The sequence below is a fragment of the Oncorhynchus nerka genome, linkage group LG14 (genome assembly GCF_034236695.1).
Source record: "Oncorhynchus nerka isolate Pitt River linkage group LG14, Oner_Uvic_2.0, whole genome shotgun sequence".
In the NCBI taxonomy this organism is placed as follows: domain Eukaryota; kingdom Metazoa; phylum Chordata; class Actinopteri; order Salmoniformes; family Salmonidae; genus Oncorhynchus; species Oncorhynchus nerka.
The window spans coordinates 100098991-100118922 of NC_088409.1; the positions used below are offsets into that span (position 1 = coordinate 100098991).

A 19932-nucleotide genomic window follows, 5' to 3' on the forward strand; every position below is an offset into this window, starting at 1 on the left:
TATACACTTAAAGCTATTACAAAACTGCACACTGTTTAAACGTTTTGTTTATTGACAGTAAAATAAAGGTTTGCAACCATATACTCATCTGTATGACAGAGAAATCATTGGAAACCTAAACTAACATTTTTAACATGCCTAAACTGGATCATTGGCTGTTTTACTATGATCGATAAACTGGCGCTCAGGGTTCATGAAAGGTTGAGGGATTTTTTTCTATTGAATGAATGCACACAAAACAATGATTTTTGAGCAGGCGAACTCAACGGTCCTCTGTTTCCTGCCTGTATCCGGGTCCTGTATGGAAGCCCGTGCGAGGCTGTCCCGGAGACCCCGCGCTGCCTGCACCTCTATCGTCTCGGGTGAGTTTGTTACAATGTAGCAATTTCTCTATTAATCTGAATAACTATATTAAAGCTGCAACATTTGCGTACTGCAAGCGGATTGCAAACCTCGCATCTGCCTTGATCTAAATGCCGTAGTCCTGTACGGCGAGACAAACCGTTTCATTTTCCAACGAATTCCCAAGCAAATACCCCCTGGTCCAAGAGTATTCCAACATTAACTCATATTTTGCTTGCAAGGAGAGCTGGCTTACGCAATTGCATTTTATTAAGGCAAACAAAATAATGCATCGGGAAAGCTAGGATGCAACGCTACCGTGCATTACAAGTGTTTCGATAGTAAACCCTCTTGTGACGTTTTTACTTGTCAAATGTCTGAATCTGTTAACACCAGAATGTTGATAGAATGTTAGCTACTTAGCAGCTAATGCTAACGAAATGAAAGCTATGCATCAAAAGGTTCAAACATAGCTAGCAGATTCAGACAAATAGACATCAAACGAACACGCGAATTGTTTTAGAGGAAACCCAGTAGTAACAGGGCAAAAACAATTATATGATCGTGTCACTACATTGGAGGTATACAACGTTAAGTGAAAGCACCTAAACTAGCCAGCCGCTCGCAGTGTCCCTCCCATTCATATGCTGCGCACCGCTCTTCCTCTCTGCCCTGCTGGCTGTGCAATGGCTACGACCGCTTTAGCTACCAACCAACATTATGGAGAGCGGCAAATGGAGATTTGTCCTCTATATATATATATATATATATATCTAAGTGGGTTTTTTTTTCTCTCGGCGCAAGTCCGCTGCTGCTCGTCTCCGCCTCTCTGATCTCAGAATCGACTAGTTTATGTCGAGACGATACGAGCAGAGAGATTTAAAACATAGCTGGTTTCAGCAACATCTCCGTACTGTTTACTGGTAACATGAACAATCGGCCTCTCTGACTATAGCTATTATTCTTCTATCTACTCGTGTGTGTATATATATATATATATATTTTATATTTATATATATATATATATATATATAAGCAAATATATATATATATAATAAAATGTAAATTAACCTGAACATTGAATGATAACCGAGTAAGTGAAAAACGCGCGTTTTTAACCCAGAAGGTGGTTTGCTCAAGGAAAGAGTATCACATTTTTATTGTGATCAGATCGTGGTGACATTCTAGCAGAGGTGTTATGTTGTATGCATGCTTAACTTGGCCTACAAAAATAACTTTCTTATTGTAATGCTCACATTTTTTTTAGGGGGGGGGGGGGGGGGGTTAATTGCAAGATAACTAATTCAAGAGCATCAATTAAGATTTCAGATCAGTGATCATCAATAGCCTATGTATGTCATTAGTCCTGACCTTCTGGGCGAGACAAATTAAATAAATCTGGAAAGTAAAAAAAAAAAAAACATTTTTCCTGTCCTATCTATATTTCAACCTGGTTGTTCTCTGGTGGTTTTAGTGTGGCGAGAACAACATAGCTCTGTTCTGCTCAGATCCGTGACGAATCGTAAGTAGCTCGCTTGATCTTGTTCTTGATCCCACGAGGTGTTTTGACTGATGTCACGTTTATGCTAATATTTGTTAGTAAGTAAACGTCAACTAACTGTAACGATGTATTTGAGAGACAAGTGCACATTGTGCCACTTTAATTATGTTTTCAATAAACATTGGAGACAAAATATAGTTTCCATATTAACAACCTAAGCCAACCCCATCTGTTTTGCCCCAAACCCTGTGCAACTGTGGGGCAAAACAGACAACACTTAAACTCAATTTAGTCTCGAAATGTTTATAAAAATATAAATACATTTGCGCTTGTATCTCAAATACATTGTTAGTTGTTGGTTAGCTTGCTAGCGAATTTGAGCCATATTAGCATAGACATGACATCAGTCAAAACATCTCAAAACAAGACGTGGTATCAAGAACAAGATGCAACTAGCTGAAAGAACCACCTACAACTCGCCACTTGACAGCTTCTTGTCATTGTTGCTAGATATCTAACCATTCAGAATCACAACAATGAAAGCCTTCCGGACACATCAATGCGCTGGCATCATTTTGGTGACGTTTTATTTTTTTGGGGGGGGAAATGGAAGTATCGTGGTATCGCAATACTGTATCTTAGGACCTCGGTGGAAGTCTTTAAAAAAAAATATCGAACAGAAAATGTAGAAAAATAAAACAACTAAAAAACAGTTATCAGACTGTCACCGTAGCCAAGTTGGAAGGACAATTACACAGAGAACCTCCTCTCAGCACTTCCTGGATGTTTGGATTCTGGGAACTTATAAAGCCCCTTTAAAGAGACGCACGTTAGAAATGAATATTCATGCAATAATGATGCAGTTAGTCTTTGTTTGCATCGTTGCTAGTATCTTTGTATCCCAAATATAGGCTACATCTTGTTGATAGTATGTTGGTTTACCAAAAGGATTGCACAAGCTTTGTTTGATATAGCCTACCACTATAGCCCCCCCCCCCCCCCCTTATTTATACTGGAGTGGTGAATGCAAGGATTGATGTATTGAACTAAATATTGTTGGGGGGGGGGGTGTTTAATGTGTTTTCAGTTGAGATGGACGATGAAGACGGCAGGTGCCTGCTAGATGTCATTTGGTGAGTTCATATTATCCAAGAATTCATCCTCGTCAAACTATTTATATTCTACTGTCCAATGTACACAACATCTAGTATACCTGACCAAGACATTGGTTTAGTCTAGGTTGTAGGCTTGGGCAGGTATACTACCCCTATACAGGTATACTAGATGTTGTAGCCACATGATGTATTTAGGTTTGTCAATACCGTCACAGGGTTCGACATTAACACTTGTCAAGTAAAACAGATGACCATATCCATTACTCAGATCATAGAGACTAACAGTGGAAATTATATTTCAATCTATGGACAACTTGTTACAGCTGTTGATAAATCACTTGATAATAATCTGCCAGTTATTTTCATGTAGTTACATTTAAGATATATGGGGGAACATGGTGGGGGAACATGGGTATATTCTAGAGGTCGACCGATTATGATTTTTCAATGCCGATTATTGGAGGCCCACAAAAAAAAGCCGATACCGATTAATCGGCCGATTTTTATTTGATTTTATTTGTAATAATGACAATTACAACAATACTGAATGAACACTTATTTTAACTTAATATAATACATCAATAAAATCAATTTAGCCTCAAATAAATAATGAAACATGTTCAATTTGGTTTAAATAATGCAAAAACAAAGTGTTGGGAGAAGAAAGTAAAAGTGCAATATGTGCCATGTCAGAAAGCTAACGTTTAAGTTCCTTGCTCAGAGCATGAGAACATATGAAAGCTGGTGGTTCCTTTTAACATGAGTCTTCAATATTCCCAGGTAAGAAGTTTTAGGTTGTAGTTATTATAGGACTATTTCTCTCTATACCATTTGTATTTCATATACCTTTGACTATTGGATGTTCTTATAGGCACTTTAGTATTGCCAGTGTAACAGTATAGCTTCCATCCCTCTCTTCGCTCCTCCCTGGGCTCGAACCAGGAACACATCGACAACAGCCACCCTCGAAGCAGCGTTACCCATGCAGAGCAAGGGGAACAACCACTCCATGTCTCAGAGCGAGTGACGTTTGAAACGCTATTAGCGCGCACCCCGCTAACTAGCTAGCCATTTCACATCGGTTGCACCAGCCTAATCTCTGGAGTTGATAGGCTTGAAGTCATAAACAGCTGCTGCCAAACGCACGACAATGCTGTTTGAATTTTTTTTACCTTTATTTTACTAGGCAAGTCAGTTAAGAACAAATTCTTATTTTCAATGACGGCCTAGGAACAGTGGGTTAACTGCCTGTTCAAGGGCAGAACGACAGATTTTGTACCTTGTCAGCTCGGGGATTTGAACTTGCAACCTTTCGGTTACTAGTCCAATGCTCTAACCACTAGGCTACCCTGCCGCCTGCTTACGAGTCTGCTGGTGCCTACCACCGCTCGGTCAGACTGCTGTATCAAATCATAGACTTAGTTATATCATGATAACACTCAGAAATACGAGCCTTTGGTCATTAATATGGTCGAATCCGAAAACTATCATCTCGAAAACAAGACGTTTATTCTTTCAGTGAAATACGGAACTGTTTCGTATTTTATCTAACGGGTGGCATCCATAAGTCTAAATATTGCTGTTACATTGTACAACCTTCAATGTTATGTCATAATTATGTAAAATTCTGGCAAATTAGGTGGCCCAAACTGTTGCATATACACTGACTCTGCGTGCAATGAACGCAAGAGAAGTGACACAATTTCACCTGGTTAATATTGCCTGCTAACCTGGATTTCTTTTAGCTAAATATGCAGGTTTAAAAATATATACTTCTGTGTATTGATTTTAAGAAAGGCGTTGATGTTCATGGTTCGGTTCACGTTGGAGCAACGATACGCACCGCATCGATTATATGCAACGCAGGACACGCTAGATAAACTGGTAATATCATCAACCATGTGTAGTTAACTAGTGATTATGATTGATTGTTTTTTACAAGATAAGTTTAATGCTAGCTAGCAACTTACCTTGGCTTACTGCATTCGCGTAACAGGCAGGCTCCTCGTGGAGTGTAATGAGAGGCAGGTGGTTAGAGTGTTGGACTAGTTAACTGTAAGGTTACAAGATTGGATCCCCGAGCTGACAAGGTAAAAATCTGTCATTCTGCCCCAGAACAAGGCAGTTAACCCCACTGTTCCCAGGCCGTCATTGAAAATAAGAATGTGTTCTTAACTGACTTGCCTGGTTAAATAAAGGCGTAAAAAAATATATAATTTTGTTTTTATCGGCCAAATCGGTGTAAAAATACCGATTTCCGATTGTTATGAAAACTTGAAATCGGCCATTCCGATTAATCGTATATTCAATACAATTCACGAGTTGATTTAAAATCTATGCTTAACCCTTTTATCGTGGTTGTTAACCCTTTTATCGTGGTTGTTAACCCTTTTATCGTGGTTGTTAACCCTTTTATCGTGGTTGTTAACCCTTTTATCGTGGTTGTTAACCCTTTTATCGTGGTTGTTAACCCTTTTATCGTGGTTGTTACTCTTTTATCGTGGTTGTTAACCCTTTTATCGTGGTTGTTAACCCTTTTATCGTGGTTGTTTTCTTGACAGATTTGTCCAAGATGGAACATTTACCTTTTCTGTCCTTTATGGCAGTGAAAGTTGTCCTTATAATATAGATGAATCATTTAAATTAGACATCGACTCCTGGATCTAGCTGTCGGACAGTTGTCATTCAGTGTTTCCTTATGTGACGGGATGAAAACAACAGTTTTCATGGGCTCACAAATCCCCCCCAAAACGTACGCAATTGCAAAATCAAATGCTTCACGCCGAAAGAGTCACCTTACCTTGATACTTAAACAATAGTGTCATTAACGTGGCAGAATATGCGCATTCTGGATTACCAGGTCCCCATAATGACATCACAATACCCCATAATGACATCACAATACCCCATAATGACAAAGCAAAAACAGGTTTATTTACATTTTTTTCAAATGTATAACAAATAAACAGATACTATATTTACATAAGTATTCAGACGCTTTGCTATGGGACTCAAAATTGAGCTCAGATGCATGCTGTTTCCATTGATCATCCTTGGCCGCAGGGCCAGACAAATTACCAGGACGTGTACTCGGAGCATGCGCTGACCAACTGGCAAGTGTCTTCACTGACATTTTCAACCTCTCGCTGACCCAGTCTGTAATACCTACATGTTTTAAGCAGACCACCATAGTCCCTGTGCCCAAGAAAGCCAAGGTAACCTGCCTAAATGACTACGGCCCCGTAGCACTCACGTTGGTAGCCATGAAGTGCTTTGAAAGGTTGGTAATGGCTCACATTAACACAATCGTCCCAGAAACCCTAGGCCTCCAATTCGCATAACGGCACAACAGATCCACAGATGATGCAATCTCTATTGCAGTCAACACTGCCCTTTCCTACCTGGACAAAAAGGAACACCTACGTGAGAATGCTGTTCATTGACTACAGCTCAGCATTCAACACCATAGTGCCCACAACACTTATCACTAAGCTAAGGACCCTGGGACTAAACACCTCCCTCTGCAACTGGATCCTGGACTTCCTGATGGGCCGCCCCCAGGTGGTGAGGGTAGGCAACAACACTTTTGCCATGCTGATCCTCAACATGGAGGCCCCTCAGGGGTGCGTGCGCAGTCCCCTCCTATACTCCCTGTTCACCCACGACTCCAACACCATTAAGTTTGCTGACGACACAACAGGGGTACGTACGGCTGATCGCCAACAATGATGAGACAGCCAATAGGGAGGAGGTCAGTGACCTGGCAGTGTGGTGCCAGGACAACAACCTCCCTCAACGTGATCAAGACAAAGGAGCTGATCGTGGACTACAGGAAAAGGAGGGACGAACACGCCCCTGTTCTCATCGATGGGGCTGTAGTGGAGCAGGTTGAGAGTTTCAAGTTCATTGGTGTCCATATCCCCAACAAACTTTCATGGTCCAAACACACCAAGACAGTCGTGAAGAGGGCACGACAACGCCTATTCCCTCTCAGGAGAAAAGATTTGGCATGGGTCCCCGATCCTCAATAAGTTCTACAGCTGCACCAACGAGAGCTGACTGGTTGCATCACCACCTGGTATGGTACCTGCTCGGCATCCGACCATAAGGCGCTACAGAGGGTAGTGCGTACAGCCCAGTACATCACTGGGGCCAAGCTTCCTGTCATCCAGGACCTCTATACCAGGCGGTGTCAGAGGAAGGCCCTAAACATCTTCAAAGACTTCGGTTACCCAAGTCAGACTGTTTTCTCTGCTACCGCACGGCAAGTGGGACCGGAGTGCCAAGGCTAGGACCAAAAGACTCCTTAACAGCTTCTACTCCAAATCCATAAGACTAATTATCAATTAATCAAATGGCCACCCGAACTATTTACATTGACCCCCTTTGTTTTTACACTGCAGCTTCTTGCTGTTTATTATCTATTTATAGTCACTTCACCCCTACCTACATGTACATATTACCTCAACTAACCTGTACCCCCGCACATTGACTCTGTACCCGGTACCCCCTGTATATAGCCTCATTATTGTTATTTTATTGTTACTTTCTATTACATTTTTTACTTTAGTCTTTTTAGTAAATATTTTCTTAACTCTGTTTATTGAACTGCCTTGTTAGTTAAGACCTTGTAAGTAAGCATTTCACGGTACGGTCTACACTTCCGCACACGTGACAAATACGGTTTGATGTCGAGCTGTTTTAATTAAGTTGTGATATTTTCACACATCATCTGATCCATTTAAGGATTTTTGTTTTTAATGACAAGTCAAGTGATGAAAAGTTGATGTTGCATTGGATGCACTAACAGCCCAAGTCAAGTGATGAAAAGTTGATGTTGCATTGGATGCACTAACAGCCCAAGTCAAGTGATGAAAAGCTGATGTTGCATTGGATGCACTAACAGCCCAAGTCAAGTGATGAAAAGCTGATGTTGCATTGGATGCACTAACAGCCCAAGTCAAGTGATGAAAAGATGATATTGCATTGGATGCACTAACAGCCCATGTGAACCCTCAAAAAAAATGTCAGAGAGGAATATCCATGATAATGTTGCAATCTTAATTTGTTATGCGGTGAAAACGTCCCTAGTGACTTGATGTTGATTATCTGTTGCTGTCTGCTTCATTTACAGCAGGGTCGCGTTAGATTTAACAACAGGAAGCGTCAATGTAATATTTTCATATGTTTTTGCGCCTCGGATTGGACACCGAGCCTACTGTGCGCAATTATTTAGCATACACTATTGCGCAACACCCAACACGATTCATATTAATTATTCTGTATACAATGACAACGAATGACAGCCTAATGGGCTTTACAGTATGATCTGGTAATGAAATATCGTGACAAATACATTTTGGGTTTCCAGCGATTTTCAACAATACCAAGGAGCTTGAAGTAGCCTACTTCAGAGATACAAACTAGTCACTTTTAGGCGAAATTTGAAGTTTTAATTAACGAAATAGGTTACCTATGGGGAATAGTGTAGGTCCGATTTAGATTTTTTTTTGTGTGTGTGGGCCTGTGGATCACTACTGGCTGTAGGCGAACGAGTGATGCGTGTTTGTAAGCGAACGAGCGATGCGCGTTTGTAAGCGAACGAGCGATGCGTGTTTGTAAGCGAACGAGCGATGCGCGTTTGTAAGCGAACGAGCGATGCGCGTTTGTAAGCGAACGAGCGATGCGCAAGCGAACGAGCGATGCGCGTTTGTAAGCGAACGAGCGATGCGCGTTTGCAGCAATACTGGCTGTAATCCAAGGCTCAGCCAATCGTTCCCATAACAACAGAATGCAGCAGGAGACTGAAGAGAGAAGAGACAACCAATTTACTCATTACAGCATCAAAAAGACAACAGTTTGTCATTTAATTTACAGCAGCGCGTCCCCTGAACGATAACGAAGAGGTAGGCGAGAAGCTTGACCGGGGTAAGAAGGTGATGAAGCCTACTTCATGAGCTGTAACCGGGAAAAACAACTGGCTTTTTGGAAAGTTTGAGATGAGGGAGAAAGTGTGGTGGAACAAGTATCTGTTAGCATTGTTAAGTCATCTTGCTATAGTAGCTGGATCGAATTCTCCCGTTAGCTAACCAGAGACATGTTGGGCAACATTAGCCAATTTAACTGATCAAATCATTGAGTTTGTTTGACAATTAGCTGGTTAATAAAGTCAGACAGCCAGCTAGTTAATGTTACAACATCAGATAAGCGAACGGTGGTAACCAGCTAACGGTGGTAACCAATGGGCCAACGGTGGTAACCAATGGGCCAACGGCGGTAACCAATGGGCCTACGGCGGTAACCGATGGGCCAACGGCGGTAACCGATGGGCCAGGTAACCGATGGGCCAACGGCGGTAACCGATGGGCCAACGGCGGTAACCGATGGGCCTACGGCGGTAACCAATGGGCCAACGGCGGTAATAACCAATGGGCCAACGGCGGTAATAACCAATGGGCCAACGGCGGTAATAACCAATGGGCCAACGGCGGTAATAACCAATGGGCCAACGGCGGTAATAACCAATGGGCCAACGGCGGTAATAACCAATGGGCCAACGGCGGTAATAACCAATGGGCCAACGGCGGTAATAACCAATGGGCCAACGGCGGTAATAACCAATGGGCCAACGGCGGTAACCAATGGGCCAACGGCGGTAACCAATGGGCCAACGGCGGTAATAACCAATGGGCCTACGGCGGTAATAACCAATGGGCCAACGGCGGTAACCAATGGGCCTACGGCGGGGTAACCAATGGGCCTACGGCGGTAACCAATGGGCCAACGGCGGTAACTGGTACTGTGTAAGACTCCTTGCCTTGTTGTGCCGAACCACCCCCACCCCCCCGCCGCACACACTCAATTCTTCATTGCTGCAAGTTGCTTGCTAGTTGTTTCTGCTCCGTTTTAACATGCATATCACTGATCTTAGTAGCAGAAAACCATTTTTATTTGTGTCTTTCAAGGCAGCTGTCAATGATCACGTTAGGCTGCGTTGAATTCCTTTTCTTTGTGGCGGTTTGATCATGGGGTAGGCACTAGTAATGTTTGCTGTTTTACGGTTTGGCTATTTGTTTCAAGTTTATTAGTCTATAAATAGATCCCTTTGCCAAAATTCATAATCTCTCCCATGTCTCATTCAACTAGTAGTTGTTGTGAAAATTATTTCACTACGCCCCCTTCTATTTTGGGACTGCAAGGCCTGGCACACCTCAGAATAATGTTAGTAGCTCATGTTGACCAGTAGCGTGTGCCACAGAAAGTATTTGACTCTAGCCACAAAATTAAGGGAATTAGAAGGGGGGGGGGGGATTTCGGCAGGCAAGAAAATGCCCCTCCCCCCCTTCTAATTTTCTTACATTTTGTGGCTAGAGTCATTACATTTTACATTTACATTTAAGTCATTTAGCAGACGCTCTTATCCAGAGCGACTTACAAATTGGTGCATTCACCTTATGACATCCAGTGGAACAGTAGTGCATCTAAATCTTTTAAGGGGGGGGGTGAGAAGGATTACTTTATCCTATCCTAGGTATTCCTTAAAGAGGTGGGGTTTCAGGTGTCTCCGGAAGGTGGTGATTGACTCCGCTGTCCTGGCGTCGTGAGGGAGTTTGTTCCACCATTGGGGGGCCAGAGCAGCGAACAGTTTTGACTGGGCTAAGCGGGAACTGTACTTCCTCAGTGGTAGGGAGGTAGGGAGTCAAATGGCTATGCTAATTTTTGGCAGGGGGGAAGAATTTAGGCACAACACAGTTCCTGAAGTTATAACGCGTTAGCTGCTTACTGGACCCCGGCAATCTGTGTGAAATGTTAACTAGCTAACGAACTGTCTGTGAACTCATGTTTTCCCTCTACAGTTTGTGGTTAATTTTCAGAATGAGAGAATTAGGTGTAAAAATGAGGCGTTGCTTGTTAAACAAGTGGATTCAGGGATCAAGTGTAGCTGGAGCCGGGCCTGGTTTAAACTGGATGCCGCTATAGAGGTGAAGGAACACCACACACTTTCCCTCTTTCAATACAGTGGATAAGACTACAGTGGATAAGACTACAGTGGATAAGACTACAGTGGATAAGACTACAGTGGATAAGACTACAGTGGATAAGACTACAGTGGATAGGAATACAGTGGATAAGACTACAGTGGATAAGACTACAGTGGATAAGACTACAGTGGATAAGACTACAGTGGATAAGACTACAGTGGATAGGACTACAGTGGATAGGAATACAGTGGATAAGACTACAGTGGCTAAGACTACAGTGGCTAAGACTACAGTGGCTAAGACTACAGTGGCTAAGACTACAGTGGCTAAGACTACAGTGGATAAGACTACAGTGGATAGGACTACAGTGGATAGGAATACAGTGGATAAGAAGGGGAATGCTAGGTGTGTTCTCTGCTTGAAAGACAAAGAGATCAATTATACCAACGAAGGGTCTCCTGCTCTGCTGGCACTTTGTAGAACAGATGTCCTCATGGCAGAAAGTGTGCAGTGTGTTAGTATGCAGTGTGTTAATGTGCAGTGTATTAGTGTGCAGTGTTTCAATGTGCAGTGTGTTAGTGTGCAGTGTGTTAGTGTGCAGTGTTTCAATGTGCAGTGTGTTAGTGTGCAGTGTGTTAGTGTGCAGTGTTTCAATGTGCAGTGTGTTAGTGTGCAGTGTGTTAGTATGCAGTGTGTTAATGTGCAGTGTATTAGTGTGCAGTGTTTCAATGTGCAGTGTGTTAGTATGCAGTGTGTTAATGTGCAGTGTATTAGTGTGCAGTGTTTCAATGTGCAGTGTGTTAGTATGCAGTGTGTTAATGTGCAGTGTATTAGTGTGCAGTGTTTCAATGTGCAGTGTGTTAGTGTGCAGTGTGTTAGTGTGCAGTGTTTCAATGTGCAGTGTTTCAGTGTGTTAGTGTGCAGTGTGTTAGTGTGCAGTGTGTTAGTGTGCAGTGTGTTAGTGTGCAGTGTATTAGTGTGCAGTGTTTCAGTGTGTTAGTGTGCAGTGTGTTAGTGTGCAGTGTTTCAATGTGCAGTGTGTTAGTGTGCATTGTGTTAGTGTGAGTGTGTATTGTGTTAGTGTGCAGTATTTCAATGTGCAGTGTGTTAGTGTGCAGTGTGTTAGTGTGCAGTGTGTGCAGTGTGTTAGTGTGCAGTGTGTTAGTGTGCAGTGTGTTAGTGTGCAGTGTGTTAGTGTGCAGTGTGTTAGTGTGCAGTGTTTCAATGTGCAGTGTGTTAGTGTGCAGTGTGTTAGTGTGCAGTGTGAGTGTGTATTGTGTTAGTGTGCAGTGTTTCAATGTGCAGTGTGTTAGTGTTAGTGTGCAGTGTGCAGTGTGTTAGTGTTAGTGTGCAGTGTGTTAGTGTGCAGTGTGTTAGTGTACAGTGTAATCCAAAGAGAGGTGTTTTTGTTGTGTTGAACTTGACAGTAACACGTGGGGGGGGGCAGGGTTATTATATGGTGTTGCGCAACACAACACCATATATGTGAAGCCCTATATGTACAACTATTATATAAATTATACAATTATATAACATTGAGGTCTTTCGAAATTACAATTTAAGTGCTTTAAAAAAAGTTGCTGAAATCATTGAATTTCACTTGCCAATATCTGTATGAGCCCTGCTTAACATGTTACAGTCCTGTGTTTTTGTGTTGGTGTAGTAATGGATATATATATATATATATACCTCTAAGTACACACAAGGAACTGCATAAATATCCTTTGTATTTTTCTGTTTCAATCCATTTTTGACATTTTGATTTCGATGTCAAACATGGGCCCCGTTACCGAGTTCCAAACTGCCTCTTGAAGCAACGTCGGCACAAGAACTGTTCGTCGGGAGCTCCGTGAAAATGGGTTCCCGTGGCCGAGCAGCCGCGCACACAAGCCTAAGATCACCATGCGCAACGCCAAGCGTCGGCCGGAGTGGTGTAAAGCTCCCCGCCATTGTCCTTCCGGGTGTATTCATACCCTTTGACCTCTTCCACTTTTTGTTGTGTTTAAATGTACTAAATTCAAAATGGATTTCTCACCCTATACACATATACACTATACATCCCATAATGACACAGTGAAATGTTTTTAGACTGCTAATTTATTTAAATTCTTTTTTTTTTTCTGATAAACTCTCCCGTCCTTAACAATTACAAGCATACCCATAACATGATGCAGCCACCACTATGCTTGAAAACATGAAGAGTGGTACTTTTGTAATGTGTTTTATTGGATTTTCCCCAAACATAACGTTTTGTATTCAAGACAAAAACGTTAATTGTTTTCCAGTATTGCTTCAGTGCCTTGTTGCAAACCGGATGCCTGTTTTGGAATAGTGTTGTTCTGTACTGGCTTCCTTCTTTTCACTCTGTCGTTTAGGTTAGTATTGTGGTACAATGTTGAGAACTATCACAGCCGTTAAACTGTTTTCAAGTCAGTTAAGAACTGGGGAGTTTTTCCAGAACAAAAACCGAAAGGGTATGAAATGACTGCGCTTAATGAGTTAAAGCACAGGCAAAATCCTAGAGAGAAACCTGCTTTCCACCAGACGCTGGAACAGGAATGAACCTTCCAGCACCTTCCAGCAAGACAACAGCATAAAACACAAGGCCAGATTTACGCTGGTGTTGCTTATCAACAAGACCGGGAATGTTCTCAGAGTTGCAGAGTTACAGTTTGGACTTAAAATCTACTTGAAAATCTGGCAAAACCTGAAAATGGTTGTCTAGCAATGATCAACAACCAATGTGAAGAATTTTGTAAAAGAATCATGAGCAAATGTTGCAAAATCCTCGTGTGGAAAGAAAGCTCTTTAGAGACTTACTCGGACTCTCAGCTGTAATCCCTGCCAAAGCTTCTACAAAGTATTGACTCTGGTATGAATACTTATGTAAAAGAGATTTCTGTATTTCATTTCCAATAAATTTGCAAAAAATGTCTACACCTGTTTTCACTTTGTCATTATGGGGTATTGTGTGTAGATGGGGGGGTGTAGTTTAATTTTTATTTTATTTATTTGGGCTGTAACACAACAAAATGTGGAATAAGCCAGGCTAAAGGCAGGCTAAACTCCAGTCATGTTTGACTAATGTATAATAATGACCATTTTAACATCTGCAGACTTAATTATGTGGACATAAGCGAGGCTGTGGTTCTGATCAAATGGTCACAAGACCCAAGAGTAAAGGGTCTACTTCACGCCACTCATCGCCCACCTTGAATCAGAGCAGAAGCCGTCAGTATTTGAAAGCAATTTAACCATGAAGTTAATTGTTTAAAACCTGGGAAGTTTTATGTAATTTTTATGAACCATGTCTGTCTTAGTTTCAAACTATCCTCGCTAAAATACAGCCATAGAAACGTTGAGGGATTATTTCATAAAAACCGAACATGCCGTTGAAACCAGCATTTTCTCTCGTGTTCTATTTTCAAATTGACTTTCATTTATTGTCCAGCCAAAGGCATTATCCTGGTTTTATTAATCCTGGTTTTATTAATCCTGGTTTTATTAATACTGGTTTTATTAATCCTGGTTTTATTAATACTGGTTTTATTAATCCTGGTCTGATTGATACGTCTTTCAGATCTCCTCGCTTCATTTCTAATTAATATTTTCATCTCCGTCACATGAAACAGCTTGTGCCTGTGGTGGTCTTTTGTGTTTATCCGCTAATTTCATTATTTAGTTAGGCTACCAAGTGTGTTATATAGTTAGGCTACCAAGGGTGTTATTTACTTGTAATTGTAATGTTTTGATAGGCTACCAAGTGTGTTATTTAGTCAGGCTACCAAGGGTGTTATTTAGTCAGGCTACCAAGGGTGTTATTTAGTCAGGCTACCAAGGGTGTTATTTAGTCAGGCTACCAAGGGTGTTATTTAGTTAGGCTACCAAGGGTGTTATTTAGTCAGGCTACCAAGGGTGTTATTTAGTCAGGCTACCAAGGGTGTTATTTAGTTAGGCTACCAAGTTTTGATAGGCTACCAAGTGTGTTATTTAGTCAGGCTACCAAGGGTGTTATTTAGTTAGGCTACCAAGGGTGTTATTTAGTTAGGCTACCAAGGGTGTTATCTGGTTGTAATTGTAATGTTTTGATAGGCTACCAAGGGTGGCCAACCATCCTCCAGGATAGACTTAAAGGGGCAGTGTTGTATTTTGAGACGGGCTTGAATATGGAGAGAAGCCAATGGGCCGAGTGTGGCCTCCATTTTGTTTTATTCTCTATGTTAAAAAGTATGGTAATGGATTTTTATTTTGGGGGGGGACAGACGACACACAAGTGACGAGCTTTCGTAAAAAACAATCTTAATGTTAAACAATTTCTTTTAAGTTTTTCAATAAATTTGAATATATGTAGCTACTTTTTTAAAGTATATTACCTGCAGTCAACTTGTGCAATACGTTAGGAGATAAAGGGTTCTTCATTTCACCTGTCACATTATTGTACATTATGGAGCTCGCCGCAGTTCCCCAGAACAGTTGAGCCAGTCACATTATTGTACATTATGGAGCTCACCGTAGTTCCCCAGAACAGTTGAGACAGTCACATTATTGTACATTATGGAGCTCACCGTAGTTCCCCAGAACAGTTGAGACAGTCACATTATTGTACATTATGGAGCTCGCCGTAGTTCCCCAGAACAGTTGAGCCAGTCACATTATTTGACATTATGGAGCTCGCTGTAGTTCCCCAGAACAGCTGAGACAGTCACATTATTTGACATTATGGAGCTCGCTGTAGTTCCCCAGAACAGCTGAGACAGTCACATTATTTGACATTATGGAGCTCGCTGTAGTTCCCCAGAACAGCTGAGACAGTCACATTATTTGACATTATGGAGCTCGCTGTAGTTCCCCAGAACAGTTGAGCCAGTCACATTATTTGACATTATGAAGCTCACCGTAGTTCCCCAGAACAGTTGAGCCAGTCACATTATTTGACATTATGGAGCTCGCTGTAGTTCCCCAGAACAGCTGAGACAGTCACATTATTTGACATTATGGAGCTCGCTGTAGTTCCCCAGAACAGTTGAGACAGTCACATTATTGGACATTATGGAGCTCGCTGTAGTTCCCCAGAACAGTTGAGCCAGTCACATTATTTGACATTATGAAGCTCACCGTAGTTCCCCAGAACAGTTGAGCCAGTCACATTATTTGACATTATGGAGCTCGCTGTAGTTCCCCAGAACAGTTGAGCCAGTCACGTGCTTGTTTGTTGTAAATGGCTCAACGGGAGAATGCGTGAATCCAGGTGTGTAACTCGCTAGTTATCTCAGTAAGTAGCTGAATTAATAAGGAGACGGGGGGGGCATCGTATCACAGGAGGTTGGTGGCACCTTAATTAGGGAGGATGGGCTCGTGGTAATGGCTGGAGCAGAACGGTATCAAATACATCAAACACGGTTTCCATGGTTTCCACGCCGTTCCATTCGCGCCGTTCCAGACATTATGATGAGCCGTCCTCCGGTGCATCATACATAAAGTGATAGATTTCTGTTGTGTTTTGAGAAGTCCTAGGGCTTTGGATGAATTATCTGTACAGCTGCCACTGCGATCTTGCTTTCCTTGCGTATTTTCTCCTCTTCGTTCTCTGCCCGAGCAGAGCAGACAGGCCCGTTGCCCTTGCGACTCCAGACTCCACACAGACACAGCAGGTACACATGCTGTTCCAGACCCACTACTGTTCTTCCTTCAGACGTGCAGGCCATTTGTACAATCCCTCTCGTTCATATTCTCTTGTAAATGTCGAAACTCACCAATTTGTCTCTGTACATTTTGTTAGCTACTACCTAATATTTTTTTTTTTTTTTTTTACCTTTATTTAACTAGGCAAGTCAGTTAAGAACAAATTCTTATTTTCAATGACGGCCTAGGAACAGTGGGTTAACTGGCCTAGGAACAGTGGGTTAACTGGTCTAGGAACAGTGGGTTAACTGCCTGTTCAGGGGCAGAACGACAGATTTGTACCTTGTCAGCTCGGAGATTCGAACTTGCAACCTTTCGGTTACTAGTCCAATGCTCTAACCACTAGGCTACCCTGCCGCCCCCATATAGGCAATCCAGCTCAAGTTATAGTTTTCATTTTCATTTTAGCGCTCATTAGCATATTTTGCTAGCAGCCTCTGTGGAAATTTCGTTAGCCAATTTTGTCCCTCTCACCTTTTTTAAAATTTTGTTTAGCGTTCTGATAATAAATGTGGGTGGGTTGTTTTAGCGCCCCCTTGTGAATTTTGGCAGTAATAGCGTAAATCCCAGGATGAGAGAAGGATGGTAATGACGATATGAACATCTGGATAACGGCTCAACTCTACTAGGTAGTAAGTGTGGATACTGGGACCTCAATGACTACCTGTCTGACCGATGTTCCTCTCTCCACAGTGACCCAGAAGCACTCAACGATTTTCTTCATGGATCAGAGATACATGTACGTGGCTGCTAATTAACCTGCATGGATGGTTATGATGCTTCTATTGTACTTACCAAAGCTAAGGAGGCTAAGGCTGGCTTGTGTTTCATAGCAGTTGATTTGACAATGAGGATGGGTGTGGTTGACTTCCAAGCACCAGATATCAGCTAACAGAACAGGCTACTTCTCTTGGGCCGTAGCATCAGTGACACATTGAGGTCAACACGTACACTGGCTACCACACACGCGCACACACACACACACACACCTCCCCGTCCCTCCAACGGGGTTTCTGCATCCATGGCTCTGCTACTGCTTATGGTTTCTTGCTTTGTGTCTGGTCTGTGTGGTGGATCCGTGTGTCTGGTCTGTGTGGTCGGACTATGTGTGTGGTCGGACTGTGTGTCTGGTCTGTGTGGTCGGACTGTGTGTCTGGTCTGTGTGGTCGGACTGTGTGTCTGGTCTGTGTGGTCGGACTGTGTGGTCGGACTGTGTGGTCGGACTGTGTGGTCGGACTGTGTGGTCGGACTGTGTGGTCGGTCTGTGTGTCTGGTCTGTGTGTCTGGTCTGTGTGTCTGGTCTGTGTGGTCGGTCTGTGTGTCTGGTCTGGTCTGTGTGTCTGGTCTGTGTGGTCGGACTGTGTGTCTGGTCTGTGTGGTCGGACTGTGTGTCTGGTCCGTGTGGTCGGACTGTGTGGTCGGACTGTGTGGTCGGACTGTGTGTCTGGTCTGTGTGTCTGGTCTGTGTGTCTGGTCTGTGTGGTCGGTCTGTGTGTCTGGTCTGTGTGGTCGGTGTGGTCGTCTGGTCTGTGTGGTCGGACTGTGTGGTCGGACTGTGTGGTCGGACTGTGTGGTCGGTCTGTGTGATTTCAACCCTGCCTTGTCACCTGATTAATCCATGATGACCAGTACTAGTCTAACACTAGCCCTCTTCTGCTTCGCTTCCCTCCCTCCCTCCCTCCCTCCCCTGGTGGGTTTGTCTGTCTGTCTCGCTCTCCCTGTCTGTCTCGCTCTCCCTGCATTTTTTTGGCTGTCCATGTGGTGTGACCTCCCTCCGGCCTATTCTGTCTGTCGTGTCTGTCCTATCCTGGCTGCGTCTGTCGTGTCTGTCTGTAGCTGGACACTGACGACCTTTTGGATGGCTCTAACGACCCCTCCAGCTCGTTCTTCTCTTCTGTTGGGGTGAGTAACGGCTCTTCCCCACTCTGACCTCTGACCCTCCTGTCTCCATTCATATATGTAGCATGCATCTCTCCCCCACCCTGCCAGTAACACACATCCACACACACCAAGCTCTGATGGCCCTGGGCTGGTTGGTAGAAGCCATAACACTGTGGGGGTCTAAGGGTCCTGTCTGGGGGGCCTGTCTGGTCAACATCTCCATGTGTGAGGCCTGTCCAGGCTGATCTCAGGCCGGCTCAGTTCAACCCATTCCTTCCCATCTCTCCTCCTCTCCTCATCTCCTCTCCTCAACTTTCCTCTCCTCATCTTTCCTCTCCTCATCTTTCCTCTCCTCATCTTTCCTCTCCTCATCTTTCCTCTCCTCATCTTTCCTCTCCTCATCTTTCCTCTCCTCATCTTTCCTCTCCTCTCCTCTCCTCTCCTCATCTCCTCTCCTCAACTTTCCTCTCCTCATCTTTCCTCTCCTCATCTCCTCTCCCCATCTTTCCTCTCCCCATCTTTCCTCTCCCCATCTTTCCTCTCCCCATCTTTCCTCTCCCCATCTTTCCTCTCCCCATCTTTCCTCTCCTCATCTCTCCTCTCCTCTCCTCTCCTCTCCTCTCCTCTCCTCTCCTCTCCTCTCCTCTCCTCTCCTCTCCTCTCCTCTCCTCTCCTCTCCTCTCAGCTCTCAGCTCTCCCTCTCCTCTCTCTCCTCTCCTCAGCTCTCCTCCCCTCTCCTCTCAGCTCTCCTCTCCTCTCAGCTCTCCTCTCAGCTCTCCTCTCTGCTCTCCGCTCTCCTCTCCTCAGCTCTCCTCTCAGCTCTCTCCTCAGCTCTCCTCTCCTCTCCTCTCCTCTCCTCAGCTCTCCTCTCCTCATCTCTCCTCTCCTCTCCTCTCCTCTCCTCTCTCTCCTCTCCTCTCCTCTCCCTCTCCTCTCCTCTCCTCATCTCCTCTCCTCATCTTTCCTCTCCTCATCTTTCCTCTCCTCATCTCCTCTCCCCATCTTTCCTCTCCCCATCTTTCCTCTCCCCATCTTTCCTCTCCCCATCTTTCCTCTCCCCATCTTTCCTCTCCCCATCTTTCCTCTCCCCATCTTTCCTCTCCTCATCTTTCCTCTCCTCATCTTTCCTCTCCTCATCTTTCCTCTCCTCATCTTTCCTCTCCTCATCTTTCCTCTCCTCATCTTTCCTCTCCTCTCCTCTTTCCTCTCTCCTCATCTTTCCTCTCCTCTCCTCTCCTCTCCTCTCCCTCCTCTCCTCTCCTCTCCTCTCCTCTCCTCTCCCTCTCCTCCTCTCCTCTCCTCTCCTCTCCTCCTCTCTCTCCTCTCCTCCTCTCCTCTCCTCTCCTCTCCTCTCCTCTCCTCTCAGCTCTCCTCTCTCTCTCTCTCAGCTCTCCTCTCAGCTCTCCTCTCCTCTCCTCTCAGCTCTCCT

General features: G+C 43.7%; 1 protein-coding gene across 1 annotated transcript in view; it reads left to right on the forward strand.

Annotated features, from left to right (window-relative positions):
* The first annotated feature begins 213 nt into the window (after positions 1 to 213).
* The window catches only part of bicra (BRD4 interacting chromatin remodeling complex associated protein), a 96119-nt gene continuing 76400 nt past the window's right edge, over positions 214 to 19932 (forward strand). Inside the window, exons 1-4 of the mRNA XM_065027244.1 lie at positions 214 to 362; positions 2931 to 2976; positions 17316 to 17361; positions 18459 to 18524. Of these exons, the coding sequence (XP_064883316.1) occupies positions 224 to 362; positions 2931 to 2976; positions 17316 to 17361; positions 18459 to 18524 (297 nt within the window). The 5' untranslated portion in view covers positions 214 to 223. The remainder of the gene's footprint in view (positions 363 to 2930; positions 2977 to 17315; positions 17362 to 18458; positions 18525 to 19932) is intronic.